This window comes from Pygoscelis adeliae, unplaced genomic scaffold (genome assembly GCF_000699105.1).
Source record: "Pygoscelis adeliae isolate BGI_AS28 unplaced genomic scaffold, ASM69910v1 Scaffold318, whole genome shotgun sequence".
NCBI lineage: Eukaryota > Metazoa > Chordata > Aves > Sphenisciformes > Spheniscidae > Pygoscelis > Pygoscelis adeliae.
In genome coordinates, this window is record NW_008825430.1 from 2330798 (window position 1) to 2352597 (window position 21800).

Sequence of the window (21800 nt, forward strand, 5' to 3'; positions counted from 1 at the left end):
GGGAGCGGGGCCGAGCCGCGGGGGCCTTCTAGGTTGCCCCCCCCGCCCCCCGCGGTGAGGGGGCTCCTCGCCGGGCTTGTCGGGAAGCAGCGCCGGCTTTTCCCCCCTTGGGCCTCTCCCGGGAGGCGCCGGGGGTGGGCTGGGGCGGAGGGACAGGTTCCTCCGATCGCGTCCCGCCCTCTGAAGGTGAATTTGGGGATTTGAGAAGTTGCTTCAGACCAGGTGAAAGAAGGTTTCTAAAGAATTTGCAGCGTGTTCTCATTTTCAGCTCCTGTACAAGATGTGAGCGTTGAGCCCCGATACCTTGTTAGCTGTTTGATAAGGGTAACGAAGACCTAGAAATAAAATTGCCCTCAATCATAAACAACAGGATTAATTCACAGTTACGTTCACACAAACGTCCAAATCCGAAATAAACAAGGTAATGCAGAAGAATCCTCTTGCTGCAGCCGGACAGCGACTTAGACGCGTGAAGGCAGTGGCAGTCTACCTAAAAGCTTTTGTCTGGTTTCAGTGCAAAGAAAGAGGCACGAACCCACGTAGACAAACCATATTCCTTTTCCATAGAAGAGACTTCGGCATACGAGTATGTTTTAAACGGAGAGCTGCATTCTCTTCCATATAGAGCAGAGACCTTATTTCATGCCCAGTCCTTTATGCGTATTTGTATGTACGTGCATACATACAGTATGAATGACTGACCATATGGGAAGTCAAAAGATAGTCTTTATCTGCCTAGAGTTAACAACTACTACATGAATACGTACTCCGTTTCAGCTTAGGTAGTTGAACTCATTTATCTTTTGTATGTAACTGAAGTATTTAGAATGCCCCAAAACTTTAGGAGTTCAAACAAAATTTTCTCCTTTTGTGATAAATTTCTGCCTCACTGAGAATAAATTCTGTGCAATCTTTGAACTTTCAAAATTAATCAGTATTTGAGTTACTGGCATATGTGGGAAAAGCTATTGTGTAGGACAGGAAATGTATTTTTCCTCCTTCTATAACATACTTGCCTCAAATTTTCTAAAAAAGCCTTCAGCTCTGAGGAAAAAAAAAAAAAGAAAAAAAATTGAGCCTTATTCATAAAAATTTACTACATGCTTGACTCCAGTAGTGATTGCTGGACATCAGGAGAGGAAAGAAGTCTAGGTCTTTTCTGTTGGACCTTGATTCTCTGTCCTTATTAAGTTTCATCCTTTATTATCTTGCTACTCCACGCAGAATATAAATATTGTCTTACCAGAACTTACCACCACATGAGATCCTGTCTGTGTGCTTGCACAGATAAGTTCAGAAATGTGCTGAATTCATTAATACAGTTTATATGTCACTAAAGTTACTTACACCTGCAATAAAATAATGAATTCAAAGTTTATCGGAGGGTTATTTATCTCAGTGGAAGTTTATTGGGGGTTATTTAAGGTGCCAGCTCATTAGATACCTGCATAAAAGGCCTTATTTTATCTCCTTCATGCCTGATAGTGTCTGAGGAGCAGAACTCTCCTCCCACCCAGCTTTATTCTTTGTGCAGTCCAGCATCTGTGCAATGCTGGAGAGCGTAGGTGGAACGAAGGAAGACAGGCCAGGCCGTGCTAATATTTTGAGATTTCCTTACCTGTTCACTAAAAGAAGCCTTCATTAGCTTTTCATGAGTAGCTCGGTGGCGAAAGGGCACCCACGGTAATCCCAGGATGTTTGTTGGACCAGAGTTACAGCAGAGGTACAGAATTGTTTGATGGGGAATTCCAGAGTCTGCCAGACTTGAGAAGGTTATGCTTTTATTAAAGTTACTGCTTTTGTGCGATTGAGAAAAACTTCTGAAGTGGATTTTGGCTTTATCTAGTCAATTAGTGTGGAGATATAATTTCCATAGCAGATTTAGTTTTCAGTATTAAATTGCCTCAGAGATTTGTTGATTTAATAATATTTAATTTATTCTTTGCTTTGAAATAGAAGTGGTAAAAAATAAATTACATGTTATGGCAAATTTTCTATTACAATGTTTCAGTGAAATTGGTGTTGAGGATCATTTTAAATTCTGTGGATTATCTATTCAAGTAAAAGTACCTGTGAGTTGGAAGGCTTTTAGTCTGGATTCCTAAAGAAACAAGGTATATAAAATTGCATCAGCTGTCTGATCACCTTCACTTGAATCCATTATCCAATTATCCAGCTTCTTAAGGGAATAAAAGTGTCAGGGATGACTGTGTCTTTCCAACTTGGTGGAAATTGGTGATGAGTAGAGGAGAGAGACCTGCATTACTGCTTCAATAAGAGAAAGGCAGACAGGACTTGATCATGCAGGGAGTTAGCCTACTCATCGCACATAACTGAAATCATCCTTTCTTGTTGGTTGGAGATACCAGAGGGAATATGAGGAGAACTGGGGTTAATCAAGACACATGTAGGAGACAGTTGTGTTCTGTCTCTCCCTATGCCTATCTAGGAGTCCAGGCTTCAGCAGTACCACTACGTACTAAGTCACTCTTCGTTCTGCTTTTCAGTGTTTCTTCCATTTGTGTTGGGACTTGAGAAAGATGAGTTTCATCGTTACGTATAAAACATAGTGGTGATTTAAGCAGCACCTGACCTTGTGTGGGCACTTGCCAGGTGAGGCATTTCCCCACGGTGGAGAGGGAAGGTAGCAACGAGCTGGTGATGCCAGGGGTATGCTCCCGCGGGGTCTGCAGGCAAGAGGAAGTGTGCTTGGATTGCTCCTCTGCAATTCTGTTCCTGCTGCAGAAAACCAGATCAAATCAAATCACTCCCAGTTCTGTGGGGAGACGCTGTTCCTCTTCAGTCCTTTTTGCTGGATTCTGAAGTGACTTCAGCATTTCTCTCTCCAACAGCAGCTAAACACAAAAGCTGCTGAGCCAAAGTTGATGCGCTGATAGTATAGTTCACAAAACAATACAGAATTTTCTTATAATACTTTTTTCTCTCCTCTTCAAGAATTGAAGGAAGCTGTTGAAGAAATACTGCCGTTCTTTAAGAAAGAAAATGTTAAAGTTTATTACTTAAGCAAGACATCTGCTACGGAAGGAGCTGAGAGCTTTCTTGATAAAGTAGATGCTGCTTCAGATGAGCCCACTCCGTTGTCCTGGAGATCAGATATAACCTTTAAAACTCCTGCCATGTACATTTACACTTCTGGTACTACAGGTAATGTAAATTTACAAAAACTACATATGGAAGGCCACACATTGCTCCCAACATTGTGATTTTATAGTAAGGAAAGAGAATCTGTTACTTCACGTTAATTCCTACTCTCATTCATTCCCCCTCAGGAAACTGAAGATTTTCTACCTAAGTATAGGGTTTTTGTATCTAAAACCAAAAAGCCTGTAGAGTATAGGCTGACTTTAAGCACTAAATCTGAGGGGAGGGACTGAAGTAAAAGCCAGTTAAACATACAAGTTTTATGCCAGTAAGGTCACTAGACATCTGCTATCTCTTATGCCTGGAGACACTGCGGGCCTAGGTATGTGTCTTGGCACCCGCCTTATACTCAGTATCTTTGGATCATGAACTCTAAATGCTGGCCAGTAAGTTTTTGGGTGTCAGAATACCAAAATAGCGAGGGCAGCGCAAAATACAGCTAGTCATAGCCACTGTGCAAAACTGCAGCTGGTATAGGAGCTGCAACCTGTCCTACATAAAGGCATCTAGCGTTAAGAGCACTTAGCAACAGCAGAAACTGGGTGACAAGGATGAAGATGAAGACAACGCCTGAAGGCACTCAAACTTACAGCTTCATTAGGAAGAGCAGGGTATGCCTCCACACTAGCTCAGTCTTTGAGCCTCTTAGGCTAACTCTTAGGGCAGCCTCTTAGGGCAGGAACTCTCCTGGTAGGGAGGAAGTACAAATCTGAATCCTATTTGGGCTGCAGAAGATAAATAACTCGGGTGTCCTTCATCCTTCTTAAGGGCACTAACATCTCTGTTCTTGCAGAATAGGCAAGCACTACCATCATTTTGCCTTCTAGCATCTGTTCCAGCAAGTAATCAGTTCAACTGTATCTGATGGGAAACCAAGAAGAGATTTTGTAGTATGAATTCCAGTTTCATCTAGGGCGATTCAGAGATGCAAGGAGATACCTAATTCCAGGAGACATGCAAGATCTGAGATTAACCTCTGTTTTAGCATTTCCATTCCCTTTGCTCAGCATGCTAGATTCTCCAAATCCCACTTCCTCATTCTCTAGGTACTTGTTATTCCTGGGTACAATAGTATTGGGAATTTGGGCACTTAACGGGGGGGAATCACCTAAAAGTTACATGTGGGAAGATATATCCTCACTAAGACTAAACGCCAGTGTGTTGCGTAGACACAAGCTGCATACCTCCCTGAACTCTGGAACTATCGCTTGCTTCAGTGAACGAGAGAAAATCTTTTCTTAAGTCCTTGTGAAACCGACTGGTCTTACTATGTTTATTGTTCAAATGAAGTTACACACCTTTCTACGTGACTTTGAACAGGTCTTCCCAAAGCTGCAGTGATTAACCACGGACGCATAATGCTAGCTTGTGGTTTGTTTGATGCTGGCAATGTTACCTCGGAAGATATTGTGTATACTGCTCTACCACTCTATCATAGCTCTGCCCTCCTCGTTGGAGTCCATGGATGTATCATGAAAGGTACCGTGCACTTGACTAGGATGAATGAACACGTTACTGTGCAGAGTTCATGCACAGATACGATCACGAATACAGTAAGCCTTTCCCTAGCTACCAAACTTTGAGATTAAATACTTGGTTATACATGTCTCTGTTACCAGAAACTCCGTAAGTCGAGAGACGTTCTCGTTTCTCTGTTGTCTTTGTATGACTCGCACAGATTTTCACCCTATACAAATTTTATTTCATCACCTGGACAAACAGGATATATCCTATCTTACATGACAGCTCTTTGCACAGTTTCAGGGTAGATGAGTACAGAGTTTCATCCACAATAATAGCCTTTAACTTCTGATGAATAGAAATAGAAAGTAAACCAATTATTCAGCATGGATTGTATTTCAATACATTTTAGGAAGAATACTTCCAAAAGCTAGATAACCCTAATTCTACAAGTTTTCTACAATGTTGTGCTAAGAAATTCTGTACGGTCTTATGATATAATAAGAATTGTTCCTTCTGTTATTTGTTTTACTTCTTTCTACATAGGTGCAACTATTGTTTTGCGTGCCAGATTTTCAGCAAGCCAGTTCTGGGATGATTGCAGAAAATATAACGTAACAGTGATACAGTATATTGGGGAAGTGCTTCGGTATCTATGCAGTGTGCCACGGGTAACATTAACTGCCTTTCTTTTTTGGCTAACTAAATTACTGGGAATATTTGTTATATTATGCTTAAAGTCAAATCATAAGGGGAGAATAATAAGAATATTACCTATTTCTTCTTGCATTACCTGTAATCCCAGAAAACAGAAGGAACACCAAAAGGTTTGTGTTTAAATGGTGTCCCATCCCTCAGCCACCAAAAGGGGAGGGAAGAAGCCCTCTCGGTATGTAAATCAAGTAAAAAAATCTCAAGTACTTGGATTTTTGCAGCACTTAATTAATCATTCATATGGTAATAATGGTAAACTTGGGTCTTACTCCTTTCTGTCCTCTTTCTGCATGGATGAGCTTGTCAGCACAACAAGTACAAGCAGATTTACCATGATTTATTGTAAAGTAAATTAACCCACACAGTTAAATGCTGCTGCAGGCAGACTTCTGCCTCAGAGTACCGAGACCCGATTTTCCAAAGTCTTTCCAAAGACTTTCAAAAGGATGATGATTTTCAGAACGTCTGCCATCTGTAATTCTGATGCTATGCTCTCAAAGGAGTTTGGCGTCTAGCATGCTGAAGCCTTAAGAACATCTAATCACTTAGATGTCTAAAGGAGAATATGTTAGTATGTTTTCTAAAGCGGCTGAGAAGGAAGGGTTCGCTTATGCGGGGGGGGGGAAGAGATTAGCCTGAAGTTCAAGTTAGATATGAACTACAGTTACTTGCTGTCATTATTCCTTCAGGTTATGAAGGCAGAACAGGAATGGCATGTATTCGACTAAAGGAAAACTGTGAATTTAATGGAGAAAGTACTTACAGACACGTTAACACTCACCTTCCAAACTACGCAAGACCTCGCTTTATAAGGATTAAGGTAAAGCAGTGTTCCTAAGCAGCTTGTGTGTGTCTATCTGGACTGTGTTTTCTCTCTTTTCTGTGAGGACTATGAACTTTCTAGTTCTGCTAGCAATTTTCAAAAAGGCTTCTTTTGCCTCGCACTTGCTCTTGTCATTTACCAATACGAAAGTAGAACTGCACCCAGATGTTTCAGTTCAGCCTGAAAAAAAAACAAGTTGCATGAGCAGCTACAGGATGCCTGGCACATTTTAATGTATAAAATCAGGAAGATCTCTTAGTGGAAAATACATTTCCTGGTGGATTCCTTCAGCACAGTAACACAGCTGTGTTCTCAGTTTAGTGCAGCTCCGTCTACAGACCGTTCTGTGCAAAACAAAGACCCCCACACAAATAAAAGCTTGCAAGAGAGCTGTCTTTTGCAAGAGAGGCCTTCGATTTTTATGCTACCAGTGAATAAATAGCCAAATTCTAAACTGAAATTTGACTTGAATAAGGAAAATGTTGCAAGAATGTCACTCTCGCCCTACCTCTCAAGTTATTTATTTAAAATTGCTCCTTTGGGAAAGGTTGTGTATTCACTGAGATGATTCAAGAGGACTAACACAGAGATACTAGCATGCCTAATTATTGAATCGATCTTTAACTTTTGAGTTAGACTAACAAAACAGTTGACCAGTCAAGGTAGCGGTTGGTCTTGCCATCCCATGTAAAGTACAGTGAGTCTTGCCTAGTCTCCAACTGCCGTTTTCTTTGCTCTTCTTTTCTGAGAAAAATTCTGCTGGTTTTTGATCTGAGAACATAATTAAATAGATTTCGGGATAAACCCCTTGATTCTCTCTGACTAAAAGCTGAAAACGAGTCTTTTCCTGCCTCATTTAAATGGAATGGGAAGGTGAGCCTTTCAGCAACGTTTCTGTGGCCCCAGCACTTCTTACGTTCAGAGCAATTACTGGCCCACGTACTCCACAGTCCAGTTATTATCTGATGAACGCAGGTAGTTTAGACCTCTATTAGTAAGGCTCCGACTTCTGTGCGGTATGGGTTTTCTTTAAATACGATTCCCTTTGAATTTAGGAAATCTAGTCCGATTCCCACGGTTACATGCTGACATTGATAAGTAGAGATGTAATTTTGTTTTGTAGAGTGCCATTGAACTTACAGCAACTTTTAAGTACCGTAAAGTACAACTAGTGGAGGAGGGTTTCAATCCAGCAGTCATCAAAGATCGCCTATATTTCCTGGATGACAAAGAAAACCTGTATGTACAAATGACCCAGGACATTTATAACTCAGTAAAAAAACATGACTTCAAATTGTGAACGTGTCAAAAAATCTGTGTTGTATAATATTTAGTTTTTAAAGCATCTGTTATTCTAACCTTGCCAGGAAATCCTATTTATTAATATTAGCAAATATCAGTATCTGAAATAAATTGTGAATGTGAGATCGTTTTAATAAAGCAGAACTTCTCCAGCTTGACTTGCGTCTTAGCCTGGCTTCTCCTCTCCTTCACACTTTGAATCTTACCTACCTTCTCACCGTGCATGGATGTATTACTAATGCTGTGAATGTTCATATTGTGCACCTGAGCAGGTGAAAGTGGGTACAATATAAGACATCTCTATGCAAATACATTTCTGTTCACTTTAAAGGGTGATCCACTGTAAAAATCGCATCCCTAAGTCAAAACACAAAACTCATTAAAAAGACCATTAATGAAGCTTACGGTTGTTTCAAATTAACTGATCAAAAGAAGTCTGTGTTAGATGCTTACATTAACTTTTATCCATTGCAGCAGAGATGCCCCCTTATTTTTTATGCACCAAATAACACATACGCAGAATGAGAACAATTTATAAGAACTAAGACGTATCTTCCTTCGGGTGCAAATGGAGTAATGGCAGGCCAGATACTTCATAATAAAGCGTGGCTTAGACTTCCCTAGGATTTAAAAAAAGGCAAAAAATATTACAGAATGGGATAAAATGAATCTGTTCTTACTAGAAAGGGCTAGCAGGCCAAATTTTACTGCTCCTTGTAACACATGCCTCGATGTACCCCAGTGTGAGTTTCACTGACGTTGTATGAAGGTACGGAAATTGTTTTGATTAACCAGACTCATTGTTTATAGAACTCGAGAATAGCTGTTCTGGGTCAGACTGAAGATCCATCTGGCCGAGTACGCTGCCTTCAAGATGGGGCGAGTGTAATGTCTGGAAACAACTGTGAAGGCGGCAGCAAGCATCTCGCAGGGCTTTCCCAGAATAATCTCCTAGCAATCATCATGCTTCCTGACTCAACAGTAGTATCTCTGAATTTAAAGCTGCCCTCAATAGATTTTTCTCCCCCCGGTTTTATTAATTATTCTTTAAAATTATGTAAAATCATTGGCCTCTTGTAGCAGTAAGTTTGTTCGCTGCATAGAGACCCTTTCTTCTGTAATGCCCCTTAGTTCTTCTGATACGAGAGAGGGTGAAATACCATTCCTACGCTCTTTCCTCATGCACTTGTCTTTTACAGACCTTAGGTGATGCTGGGAGAGGCCACAGGTGCTTAGCAAGGGCAACTGCTCTTGCAGCATGGTTGCAATGAAGCCTCCCGTGCACTGTAACTCGTTAACGCAGATGGAGTGGCAGGGCTGCTGTGTGTTTAAACTCGGGGAGTTTTAAAATTGCCCTAATACAGCAAAACCTCTTAGAGGGGTGTCAGGGTTTAACCCCAGCCGGCAACTAAGCACCACAGAGCCGCTCCCTCACTCCCCACCACCCTGGTGGGATGGGGGAGAGAATCGAAAGAGTAAAAGTGAGAACCCGTGGGTTGAGATAAAGACAGTTTAATAGCGGTAAAGCAAAAGCCGCACACGCAAGCAAAGCAAAACAAGGGATTCCTTCACTCCTTCCCATGGGCAGGCAGGTGTTCAGCCATCCCCAGGGCTCCATCACGTGTAATGGTGACTTGGGAAGACAAACACCATCACTCCGAACGTCCCCCCCTTCTTCCTTCTCCTTCCCCCAGCTTTCTATGCTGAGCATGACGTCATATGGTGTGGGATATCCCTTGGGTCAGTTGGGGTCAGCTGTCCCATCCGTGTCCCCTCCCAGCTTCTCGTGCCCCCCCAGCCTGCTCGCTGGTGGGGTGGGGTGAGAGGCAGAAAAGGCCTTGACTGTGTGTCAGCACTGCTCAGCAATAACGGAAACATCCCTGGGTTATCAACACTGTTTTCAGCACAAATCCAAAACACAGCCCCGTACCAGCTACTGTGGAGAAAATTAACTCCATCCCAGCCAAAACCAGCACAAGAGGTTACATCCTTCTTTTTGCACAGTTCAGAACTGATGTTGGCATTGTCTGCACACACAGATCCTCACAGCAGCCTAAAGAGTTTAAGTCAAGGTATTAAAAAAATAAAAAAAATCAATGGTGCAAATAGAATGCTAAATTGTTTACCCCCTACTGAGGCCAGCATATTTTGTCAAACTGGTTCTAGCCTACCAGCTAGAAACTGTCCATTACCAGGAGTGATAAGGCAGAAATTGGCATTTTCTTTACCACAGTCTACAAACCAAAGAGTTTCATGTTCTATGCCTACGAGATTTATTTGACATTTTAATCTATAAATACACGAGGCTTCCACCAGTAAAAGCACAGGGATTTTCTCAGTGGTCATTGCCACCGCTCACATATTGAACAAAATAACACATCGTATTGCATATGAATAAGCACACTTTGGTTCTCTTTCTACCTGGAGCGGTCTTCAGCACCGACCTCTTTCACTTGTTAAACAATGGCTTGCAGAGGACAACAAGGCAGCTGAAGGCCACACTGAATGCTACACTCCGGAAAGCTTGGGACGCTGTAGAACTTAATTAGTTTTTTGAAGGCACTTTTTTTGAGCATCATCACCTCTTCAGGCAGCCTGGAAAGAATTCTGGCATTTGCGTGAGACTCCTTGTCAGCGGCTGCTGCTTTGGGGTTACACTGCTCAAGACCACCAGTCACTGGCACGCTGTTGCAGCTAAGGGAACGTGCTGTCTTCTTCTTGCCTTGAACAGATAAATAACTGAATAAAAAAGAGGTTAACTTCTGTTTGGTAACACCTTGGACATCTTCTGGAAAACAGTCATCTAGAGGATCCCCTTGACCTTTCATTTGTTGACTAATCACGCACGTACTGGGACTTGCTGCTAACTTCTTAGGCTGAACTACTATTTTTCTGGAAGGCGTTTTGTATTTTCCTCCATCTAGATAAAGCTGAGAAGCACTACTAATGGCATCAGAACTAGGCTTAACTATCGTATTCGGGATTCTTGCCCCATCACCAGAATTGATGCAGTGCAACCCATAATTCTCGCTAACGATTTGGGCTGCAGCGTGTTGAATGATGTTCCAGTCTTGCAGAATATCTTCCCTGGTTGTGAACTGAGATGTTACAGTAAAGCGAATGATGAACTTGTCGTGAATGGTTGCTGGAATAAGGAAGAGCCTGCCAGAACTGCTTAGTTCTTTCAGGAGTTTTTCTGTCAGCCAGTTGGGACCCTGTTTTAAATATGAATAAGAAAAAAAAACACAAAAAAACCCTATAGTTAGAATTTCCAGTGACATCCAAACATCTCCGTAAGAATTCCAGCGTTACAAATTCTTAGATGAAAGTTTATTTACAGTTCTTCATGTCTGGGGAGAGATCAGCTGTGGTCAATTCATTCCAAAGAGACATGCAAAAGGCCCAATCTTTACCTTTAAGCGAAATACAACCAGTCCAAGGTGTCTCTTGGCAGGAATTTCAAAGAGCGGATCACTTTTAACCAACGATTCAAAGAATTTGGCTGTTTCAGTACCCTGTAATTAAGGAAAAAAAAGTAGTTATGTATTGGTTTGTCACAAACCCACTGTAAGACACTAAATTAAGCAGTTAAAAAGAATTCCTTTCCTTACTAAAACACATCATTCCAGTGCATGAATGGCAGCAGACAGAAGAATCACAGCAAAGCTAAAAATTTTAAAGTCTGCCTCTATTTGCCCAAACCCTTGACAGTGAACAAGAGTAACTAGACTATATATAGGAATTTTCTAGAAGAAGGTTTGAAAACAGAATGTGCCTTCTCAGATTAGAGTCCTTTGCGGCAACCGTTGATCCACAATACGATCCCTTCTATTTGCACTTCATCGAGGACTTAAGCCTGCAAATTTTCATAGCGCTGGGTCCAGCCTTCCATCGCAGCCTGCCTCCCAAACAGCTGCCACTTTGCCCCAAAGAAAGCTTCTACAGATCAGTACTCCGCAATGTGCAGAAGGCATCGACTTACCGAGTCGCTTTCCATTGCCTTTTGCTTCCAAGAAGGGTACAGGAAATCTTTTGTCTACACAGTCGATCTTTACAGATCGCTTAAGAGTAAAATCAGCATGCCTTTAGCGTTCACATGCAAGCTTTGTGTGCGAGAGGATTTGTGTTACTCATCTTTGCATCACAGAATTTATTAAACTGGGTTACCAATAAATGAACATAATACATTCACGCTCGCGTTGTTAGTTCACGTACATGTCGGACATGAGCTTGAAGCTTTTTCACCCCAAATGAACGAATCACAAACCACAGCTTCAAAGACCGAAATCGACGACTCAGTGGAATTTGCCAGTGCTGTGAAAACACAACGGTGTATCAGCGGGTGCAAACACATCAGACAGGAGTGTCCCCTCACACTGCTACCTCTGTTGCTTCAGACTCAGGTCAGAAATCTCCGCTGACACAAATAAATTCCTATTACTGAAAATCTGCTAAGCCTAGGAAATAGCCATCAAAGAAACACTATGTCTACGTATTTTTCAATTATTTGCAAAAATAAGATTTTGGCTATTCTCCTTAATCTGTGGCCTAGGTATGCTTAGAATTTTTAGTTAATTACCAGCTAATAACAAAACCTTTTCGCATTTAAAGAGCATTATCAATTTAAGATGCGTCCGTTTACAGCTTAGGACTGAGTGCTCACTTCAGTTCCTACAATTTGCATATTTAAGTGCCATCCTGAACGTTTTCCCAGATCAACTATAAACAGCAGGAGTTGATGTAGGGGTAGACCCTTCCAGGGGAAGTGACACCTACTGCGCGGAAAAGAGTGACAAAACGTGTAAAGGAATACTTCTAGGGAGCGACACAGTTACATGCAGGGTCCTATTTAACCACAAGAGGGACTCATTGATATATTCCCCCCCCCCACCAGCCTCACGTTCTCTAGTGAAAAGCACTATTGATTTCAAGAAAACAATTATCTTTTCAGGACTAGGGTGAGATCATAGCAGAAACGATTGGCAGTGAATATTCTTTTGTTTTACTGGACTGAAATCTGCCGTAGGATGGATCTAAAGAGAAATGCCTCTTAGCTCTCCTGTGAATACCTTCATCTGAAGAAAGCCTTAATTCATTCTACTGCTGTTTCAGAGCACGGTGTTTCCATTGCTTACTCCTTTCTCTTTTTTATTACATATCAGAGGCACAAGGAAAACCAGCCAAAATGCCATCTGTAGGAATTACTTCAGCAACACGATGCACAGAAATGACCCTTCTACCTAAGAAGGCAAGGCTGGATCCCCACTCTGTAAAGATCTTAAGTACTTCAATCTCTATATCTGAAAGCAATTTTATAATTAATTTTCATAACCAGGGCTCACTTCAAAATTTTACTATTTAATCTGCATTAGAATCTCAGTATAATTGGTTTTATGCTTTTATGTAATAAGACCAGCTATAAGATAAGCACACTCCAGGGTGTGAGGAATTTCACATTCTGTTTGAACATTTTACAGGCAATTTAAAATGTCAACTCAAATAACAACTTACCATGAAATCAACAGCAGCTCCTGAATTGGGATGTCTGAGGTAGACAGGGTTAACACTGAAGGTTTGATGTAACTTGTATTTATCTTTAACCCTATCAATTGTAGAACGAACTGTATTTAGCAAAGAATTGTGCAGAGAAAGACTTTGCAATTTGCATGTTATCTTTTTGGTGTTGTGTTTTGCCTTTACTCACCAAAATCCAGTGCAGTCAAAATGAACCATCATCCATTTAGAAGGGTTAAAAGTAAAGGAATCTGCATATTCAATTCCATCCAAGAACAATCGAAATTCAGGACATACAAATGCTGTTCCTGCATATGCAGCATCAATATGAAGCCAGAGTCCCTCAGCATCACCTGTTGGAATTGAAGTTGTTGTTAAGTAAGGGACATAAGGAATCAAGGTACATGCTTAATCTCTCCTCTCTGAAAACTAGGTGCGTGTTTTTGCAGGAGGCGGACAGGCTGACAACAAAAATAGCAAGCAAGACAATCTAGTTTTATTCTAAAGCTGTGGATCCAGAACCCCAAAATAGAGGATAATGCTGAAATCAGATGGACTCTATAACAAAATTCACTATTCCATATTTCATATGAGTGAGCCTTTTTAACGTCTGATTTCTGCCACCTGCCTTTTTAGTAAGTGAATTTCCCCAGCACAACGCAGTTGCACGAAGCAAGAATAAAGACGCGGTGGCAAGCAAAAAGGACCCAGAGATAGAAGCCACACTCCGACCCATAAGAGAAAGCGCCGCAGGTCTTCAGCAGCTACTTGGCAGAATTTATGCTGGAATAGAATCTGCAACCATGTCAGATTTACCTATTGAACCGGTGGCTACAAAGGATGTCCTACCAAACACTACCTTCAAAACTCCTTTGCTAGGTTAAATATTTATGTATCCATCCTACAACAGTACTGCACTCTGTCCTGTACAGTCTGTATCCCTGAGCAATCACATTAAAGATTTACCAGTTGACAAATTTCATCCGTCTTCAATAGAATGTATTTTAGCATCCTAATCTAAATCTCACAGAAATCACTGCAAAGTCTTGTGCTAACTCCACCGATCTTTGAGACACATCTGAAAAACTCAGCTGATCAGTGTTTCTACTCTCCTTGGTTTTGGCATGAAAAATTCTCATACCATCTTTTCTGTGCTATCATAATTTAAAATCAGGACAAAGAGATACTTACAAATTGGACCCAATTCTGAGAGATTGTCAAAAGCACAGACACCAGTTGTTCCCAAAGTTGCACAAACCTAGAAGAAAACAAACCTGTTAAGATGGCATTGTTTTAATAAATGGATGCAACACTTTAAAAGTGGAGAGGCTATCACCTACAGTCGAAATGATATTAAAATATTTTTGTTCAATAAAATAGAAATTCTTGTGTACATTTTAACCTTCAGCTAATGTATTTTAACACAATAAATGTTTCAGCTGTAATTTCATGTTGACATTAAGAATACAACACTATGTCAATACCCCCAACCAGAAAGTTGAACGTACAAAGACCGGCACTAGGCCTTTCTTCCTGTCTTCTGCAACGGCTTTCTTCAAAGTTTCACCTCTGAGGGAAAAATTCTCATCCACAGGCAGAAATTTCACCTTCACAAGAGAAATCAAGCCAGCCTTTTCTACAGAAGAATGCGCCTTTAAAGAAAAGAAACAGTAAGAAAGCAAGCTGTGAGGCTGAACAGCTGTGATAAGTTACGGCCTTATAAAAGACAGTGGTTGCAAGAAAAGCAGAGATAAAATCCTTATTATAATCCATATTAATACAAGTCTGAAAGTTTCTTCTTTGTGAATAACTAAAAGAAATAATACACTGTAATTCCAAGGAATGCATATGCTCCATTTATTTGGGTACTGGTCTCTAAAATGTAATAATTGGCATCCTTACCTTGTGTTTGGAGGGCTATTTATCAAAACTCAGATCTTAAAGGACCCTCTAGAAATGGACCAAGCTCAGTTTATTCCCTCCTCCCTGCCATAAGAAGATAAAAACACCTGAAGGGTACCTACTTCGGGGCTGGGGTAGACCAAAACCCCTCACAAGAAACAGCCCTCTAAGTTACACTAAGAGAGAACCAGCGCGAGTGCCTCTCCTGTTGCAGTTTCCACAGGGGAATGCGACTGTTCAGTTCAGGAGTCCAAGGACAGACGAGGTTTGCGGGCAGAGTCACGGTACTGCGCAGACGTTTCCTCCAAGAACAAGCCCAGAGGCCTAGAGCGGAGACCGCAGCCAGGAGCAGCACTGAGGGAAGGCCCTGAGCGCGCCTCCCTCCGAGCGGAAGGAGGCCGTGAGGAAACAGGAGCTAAAGCCGCCCGAGAGCAGCGCCTAGTCACTGGAGCAAGGCTTTGTGAAAAACGGGAAGGACGTGCAGAAATGAGCCACGTGAAACAGTCTCTCGAGGACTGCTGGGACCCTACAAATCCGCGTCTCGCACCGATTCCGTTTCCCCGTCTGCAGAAAGCCACGTTAGAGGGATTCGTTCATGCCTGTGAGGCATTCACGTGTGCCGTTTTCTCTTGGTACAGAAACACGAGCTCACATTGCATGGTCTGGGTGAGAGAGCACAAGCGAGTTTGTTTTCTTTGTAACCGTAAGAACCTACTTGATCAGACGCATAAGCGATGAGGCGAGAATTGAGCGAGGACTCATCAGTGTCTGGCTCAGAAAGCTTCATCTCCAGGATTTTGTTTTTCCTCGCTGCTAGCAGCGCAACCAAGGTTGATTCACTCACAGTGCTCTGCAAAGACATTGCTCACTTACTGCAACATATTGCTACTTCATCGCTCTCTTGTCGGGGATTTACTGAAGTCATCGGAGTGCTCAGCTGCCCACCCCCTCTTTTATTTCAACTACCGCTTTTCTGGGATGCAGTGGGAAGTCACTAGCTGATGAGCAGCTCTCTAGGCCAGCAACACAAAACAAAGCCCTTTAACTATTTTTAACGTGCAGGACCGAGTTGCGGGGAGTAAATAAATCACATTTTCCTTTCGTTCTTCTGCAGCTAAAATGTAGTACCTCCCATAAAAATCACAAACCTGAGCAAAGCTGCTTATAACAAGACAGAGCCTCAGCACTGATTCCGGGGGACACTTGCTTAGGCCTTATGGAAGGAGGTAAAGGTTCAGGCCTTGATCTTGCCACTCTCAGAGAGACAGAGTAGACATGAGAAAAAGGAAGAATAATTTCTTGTGTGGCTGAGGGCTGCTGGCAGAAGGAGAGTGACAAGGATTCCGTCTTTAATTACGTAAGAATCACTTTAGTGAATAATTTAGCGATGTGAAACGGACTGAAGAAACCAAATCTGACTCTCATTTAACCTTAGTAAGGCCACAAGAGTACCATAACACAATTAGGACTAAAAGCAACGGCAATTCCTATTCTATAATCTTCTATATTTAATACTAAAGTCTGGGAAAGTAATGTCAAATTGGGATTTGTCTTTATTCAGACCCCTAGAGCAAATCCTGTTGATTTTTGCCTCCAGGAAAACTATCACCCAGAGGGAAGTTCACTTGAGTGAAAACAAAATGTTGGTGAGGCCACCTCTGGTCTCCCCTACCTGTAACACTCCTCCGCCCACACTGTCGGGGTGGTGGTGCAGGAATTTATCTGGAAGGCCCAGCATTTTAGCCAACCAATCCATCACATTCATTTCCAGTTCTGTACAGGCTGGACTGGAGGCCTAGAAAAATCAAAAAAAGAGAGTCAGGCTGCAATTCACCCTGCAAACACAGTAGGAGTATAACCCTTAGAGTAAATGACGTATCACATTTTAATCAATAGCTATTAACACTTTTTAATTGCCTCGGGAGAAATCTCACCTAGATGCAACAAAGGCAGAAGACAAGCTTTCTAGCATTGGATATAAGCAGCTAACTGTGTAATACTATGGCCCATACCTAGCAGAACACAACGCTATTGTAATAACAACTATGTTGCTTGATGAGTTCTGTAATACAGACCTCTATGTTAAGGTTGCAGTTGAGGGTGAGCTCCGGGTACCTTGCTCATTACCAGTTGCTCTCCTGGAACACCAAATAGAGAGACTCCCACCAACCTCCTTAAGATTCTCTCTCCAGATTACCTGCATCACCTCAGCGTTGAGCTTCTAAACTATCAATAATTTTCGAGTTATTAAAAAAAAAAAATCACAATAAGCCATTTGAGACAAAACCATGGAACTGCAATTCACCACACAAGGACACGCTCTTGGTCCCTAAAGAGAAAGGGCACTGATCCATCTTCCAACTGAGAGTTAAGGGAGGCCTTTTGAAGAGCGGCAAAAGAAAGGTGAAAGCTGTTCTGCAGTGTCCAGCTTTCCACTTACGAAAGAATCGGTTTACACTGCAAATTTAACAGAGATCTATCAAGACTAGGTTGAGGGCATGGAAATGGATGTTTCTGTGTATGCAGTGAGCTAATCTGATACAACTACATGGAGACCATAACCATCAATTTCTTATAGGTTTATGAGCATCTACTGCTTTCTTACACAGAGACATACATCTAAAAATCTGGGCAACTTCACCACTGGGGAAAACATTGGCTTCAGAACGCTACTGAGGTATGTAGAGTCATAACCAAGTAGCGCTGTGTAGCTGCTGCAGGAGGATACAAAATACTTGGATATTCTGGGACAGGCCACCAAACAATTATTTTCAGAAGAGCAAAAATAGGAAATGTGTTCTCTCAAAGGAACACTTTTCCAGGAGAACTGGAATGGAGCCTGCAGTCACGGATGGTGGCTGCTCTATTGCCTGCAGTGCTTGTGTAACAGTCTTGGCACTGAGACGAGACAACAGGGAACAGTGCTCACAGTGGGATATGCAAAGAATTAGAAAACAGACATTCCTAGTGGTATATTTTCTTCATTCACCTCTTACTACCATGTAATGTTTGCTCTTATATATTCTATTTTTTTTTTCCGAGTGATATTTTTCATTTATGCAAACGACATACACTTGGTTAAAGTAAATAATTATACTGACTCACGGAAGAAGAAAGAATGACTATGATCTGCTCCTGCATAATACACCCAGGAGATTAATATCTAAAATAACAACAACAACAACAAAAAATTACCCATGTGAATCCCAAGCAGTTAATTGCATCAGCCAACATATCTCCAAGGAGTGAAGGCCAGGAAGTAAGAGCTGGAAAGTAGGCATGCATGTGTGGACTTTGCCAATGGACTACCTAGAACAAAATTATCTAGAAGTTAAGTCTGAAAATGTCACAAAATTCTGCACGAGATGTAGTGATTAGCATCTGTTTAAAGTAATGGAAAAGGATCACAGCAACATAATATGTGCAATTATAGATCTGCCAGCAGAAAACTACAGAGATAACATCAATGGGAGTGTAGCACTAGCAAATGATAACACTGTGTCGTTATTAGATAAATTCCAAATTATAGCAAAAGCATTTATCTGAATTAAACAGGCAGACAAAGATTCTGAACAGGAAAGAATGGTCTTTTGAACATGGCAAAACAGTCAGAAATATTTATCAGAATATTTATCTTTATAAGGGGAATCCTTGCAACAAAGTTGCTCTTATTCATTTTGTCAAACAACAGCTTGCCTTCAGCTCCATGCAGCAATTTACAATTGTATAGCCCCCCTCTATACACCTGAAGGAGCTTGTATGTGGGACACCAGCGTAAGCGTGTTTAATGTGAATACGTCTCCTACATCAGCCCAAGTTTCTGCAAACACCTATATAGAAAATTTAAAAATAGACTTTGAAACAGCTTCTTACATAAAATGTTTAATTAGGTAATATGAACTCCCTTAGCAGAATCTGCAGTATTTATGTACAAGAGGAAGGAGACCTTTACATTCAAAGAGCAGGAGACAAGTCTTATATGTACATGACCTTGGGCAAGAGATCTTTCACCTTGCCGTGCCTGAGTTTCCACATCTCTGAAATTGAGATGACCCAGTATAGGCCTTGTTAAGCTAAATTCACCAGTGTCAGAAAATCGTTGTTTCCCTCTAAGCAAACATGAGTTATTCTTAATGTATAAAATACTTCAAAAATACATTCAGTCTATTCCCTAAAATTGTAGTTAGGAACACAACAGTAATCTCCACAATCCTGCTGTGGACATAATGTCCGCGAGACTTACTCTACGTTTTGGGTGCTTATTTAGATAAATGTTCTGCAGAACCTGTGCATTCCCAGGATTTGGTGTTCACCCCAGATAGTAACGGCTTTCTCCTGTCGTGATTATACTTTATTTCTTACCCCGGGCATAATAATCTTCTCTATATCTCCAAAGATGTTGTCCCAGCTGTCTGGGTCCATTGGGGCAGAATCCGGCAACTGGGCTCTCATGTAACCTGGCTGTACATCAGGAGTCACCCGTCTCTCTCTCACATTGCTCAGGTACTGGCAAATGTAATCCACCATCTCCTTCCCTGGAAGAGGCAAACCAGCGCTTTGAGTTCCGACTGCGGGAAAACTAACCAGTAGTACTAGGACGTCACGCAATCTGTCATGAGCATTGGACAGGGTTTGGAATACTGCTCCCAGGATAGCCACAGGAACTAACCTTCCTCTTACACCCTACTTGTCCCATCTAATAACGTAGGGACACAGATTCTAGAACAGGCTTCATGGGGACAGAACAGATTCACAGGGTTATTTCAGTGTCGTCATTGAATAGTTCAAATGTACCTTTAAATACAATCATGGTACAAGTACAGTTTGTTCAATTACTGATAGACAGATTTTCTTGCCTACAAATTAGCTGAAACTGCATTTCACAGAGATTAAATTTTCATAATGCCCCATGCTTCCCTGTCATTATAGCCCCATTTGCATCCTCTGAAAACAGCTGCACACCTCCACACCTTTTCTCCACTTTTTAGGCAATCTCCTCCAGCCCTGGGACCGAAGTTTGCTCCCCATCTCCAGAAGCGTGCCAGTATCACTGAAGTTTCATGGTGTCAGCGGGGGAAGAGCCACTGTGCATAACCCCTTAGCACAAGTTTATTCAGAATCACAGTTTTGCAGCTTTCGCACAGTATTTTAAATGTAAGACCAAAAAGCCTAAGTCATCCACTGACTCTAAATCCATTCATTTCATCTCAACCCTGGGACACATTTTTGTCTCAGCCTCAGCAGATCTAAGTCTCAAGGACATGTGTGCAAATAAAGAGTATATAGCCCATCCTAATTTTGGGTACCACTCCCAGCCCTACAACAGTTGAACTCCGTGAGCAAATGCTACCTATTCCCAAGAGCAGAGGATCACTCACCTCTCCGTCTGTACTCCTCAGGCTCCATACCGATTCCTTCTAAAAGCACCTCTTCAAACCTGGGCCACCACCTTTCAGGAGCTGTGGGCAGTTTGGTCTGGTGCCCTGCTAGCTGCTTCACCCTTTATAGCTCCCTCTCTCTCTCAGACTCACGCATTCTGGAAAAGGTTTAACGTAGGCAGGTTATTGGTGAGTGTTTATCTGTAAACTCCTCCCAACTGAGGGCTTTTAGTCTCTCGTATGTTCTCATCTGTGCTCTTTTGATGTGTATGATAGCGTATCTCTAAGGGGAGCTGCCTCTGCGCTAACCCTTTCCCATTTTCAATTAATCTTCCAGAAGTCTCACAGTAATCCACTTCATGAATATAAGACACATTAACATCAGACTCGTGGGGGAGAAAAAGCTCAAGAGCTTCCAAAACCAAATAAAAGCAGCCATGTTACTCTAGCACACCGAACCACTGCGTTAGCAGTGGTCATTAAAACAAGGCACCAGCACATAACAAATTTGACACTGCAGACGGGGACTTTTTTTTTTTCCTTAAAGAATCGTAGGACTGAGTTTTCCCAAGAAGAAAGTACACCTGCATCCCCACAAGTCCTCGGTCCCTATGCTCTCAGTCCCTTGCTGCTAGAAGGAAAGGCACTACAACTATTGCCAGTTCCAGAACTGCAATACAAAGCAGCACGATCCTCTCTGTGGATTTCCTACCCTTCCAGATCAGACCAGGTTACACTGCAGGGTGATGTTCCTCCACTGGTATCACCTTAGATTGCTGAGCTGGGAAAACACATTTTTCTTCCCCCACCATGCTTGCTTTTCTCACGTAAGATATGCACGAGCACTGGGATTTGGCCTTGTATCTCCAGAATTCCTCCAAGTCCTCCACCTGGATTGCTCTCGGTTTGGAAGAACAGCCACGTAGATTCCCCCTTGTTCCAGTTTTAGGACCTGAAAACACACCCTGACCTATCTTTGGCAGCACGACCTTTGACGCTGTACTCAATGTTGAGCGCTTATCATCTTCACCAGAAGGAACGCGCTTGCTCTACACTGATACCAGGCAGCCCTGGGAAAAGAGAGAGGTAGGACTTACGGACTAAGTAATACCAGGCAGCCCTGGGAAAAGAGAGAGGTAGGACTTACGGACTAAGCACCAGAAAGAGAAATTATTACGTAGTACAATATATGCTTGCCCTATTTTTGCTATACCCTAGGCTCCTGCTTAGGGCTGGCCTGGCTGGAGGCAGGACGCCAGGCTAGGCAGACCCTTCGTCTGATACATGACAGATCTCATCATACCGAAGAGAACTGGCTGTCAGAGCAGCTTTGATTTTCTGCCTCGTGTACTATAATGCAGCCTACGCGCTCTCACTATTCTAGAAAGTTGTTACCTCTTTCTCCACGGCGTACTTTCTACAGAACAGCGTGAAAACCTTTCCTAGTTTCTGCTGCGATTAGATATTTGAGAAAGAACTGTTTCATAGATTGTAACAAAGATGCTCTGACACGTGCACATCAGATTAGTATACTGAAATAAAAA

General features: G+C 42.0%; 2 protein-coding genes across 2 annotated transcripts in view; one reads left to right on the forward strand and one right to left on the reverse strand.

The window, feature by feature from the left end:
• The window catches only part of SLC27A2 (solute carrier family 27 (fatty acid transporter), member 2), an 8336-nt gene extending 874 nt beyond the window's left edge, over positions 1-7462 (forward strand). Inside the window, exons 2-6 of the mRNA XM_009330983.1 lie at positions 2956-3165; positions 4483-4641; positions 5170-5294; positions 6002-6157; positions 7284-7462. Of these exons, the coding sequence (XP_009329258.1) occupies positions 2956-3165; positions 4483-4641; positions 5170-5294; positions 6002-6157; positions 7284-7460 (827 nt within the window). The 3' untranslated portion in view covers positions 7461-7462. The remainder of the gene's footprint in view (positions 1-2955; positions 3166-4482; positions 4642-5169; positions 5295-6001; positions 6158-7283) is intronic.
• A 2253-nt stretch (positions 7463-9715) lies between these two features.
• Positions 9716-20329, reverse strand: HDC (histidine decarboxylase). Its single transcript, XM_009330919.1, has 12 exons — positions 20257-20329; positions 19241-19413; positions 18074-18187; positions 16551-16673; positions 15594-15728; positions 14485-14628; positions 14168-14234; positions 13167-13329; positions 12974-13064; positions 11678-11776; positions 10876-10977; positions 9716-10677 (listed from the first exon to the last, which is right to left on the reverse strand). Exons 1-12 carry the CDS (start codon positions 20282-20284, stop codon positions 9919-9921), a joined length of 1998 nt encoding a protein of 665 aa, XP_009329194.1. The 5' UTR covers positions 20285-20329; the 3' UTR covers positions 9716-9918.
• Positions 20330-21800: the final 1471 nt, after the last annotated feature.

Excerpts from the sequence above, each read along its gene's own strand:
- HDC (XM_009330919.1), bottom strand. The coding sequence starts at position 20,284 with ATGGAGCCTGAGGAGTACAGACGGAGAG. Across the intron at positions 10,978-11,677 it reads TTCAAGCTCATGTCCGACAT|GGTACTGAAACAGCCAAATT; the intron begins GTACGTGAACTA and ends CCTTAATTACAG. Across the intron at positions 10,678-10,875 it reads TGGTTGTATTTCGCTTAAAG|GGTCCCAACTGGCTGACAGA; the intron begins GTAAAGATTGGG and ends TATTTAAAACAG.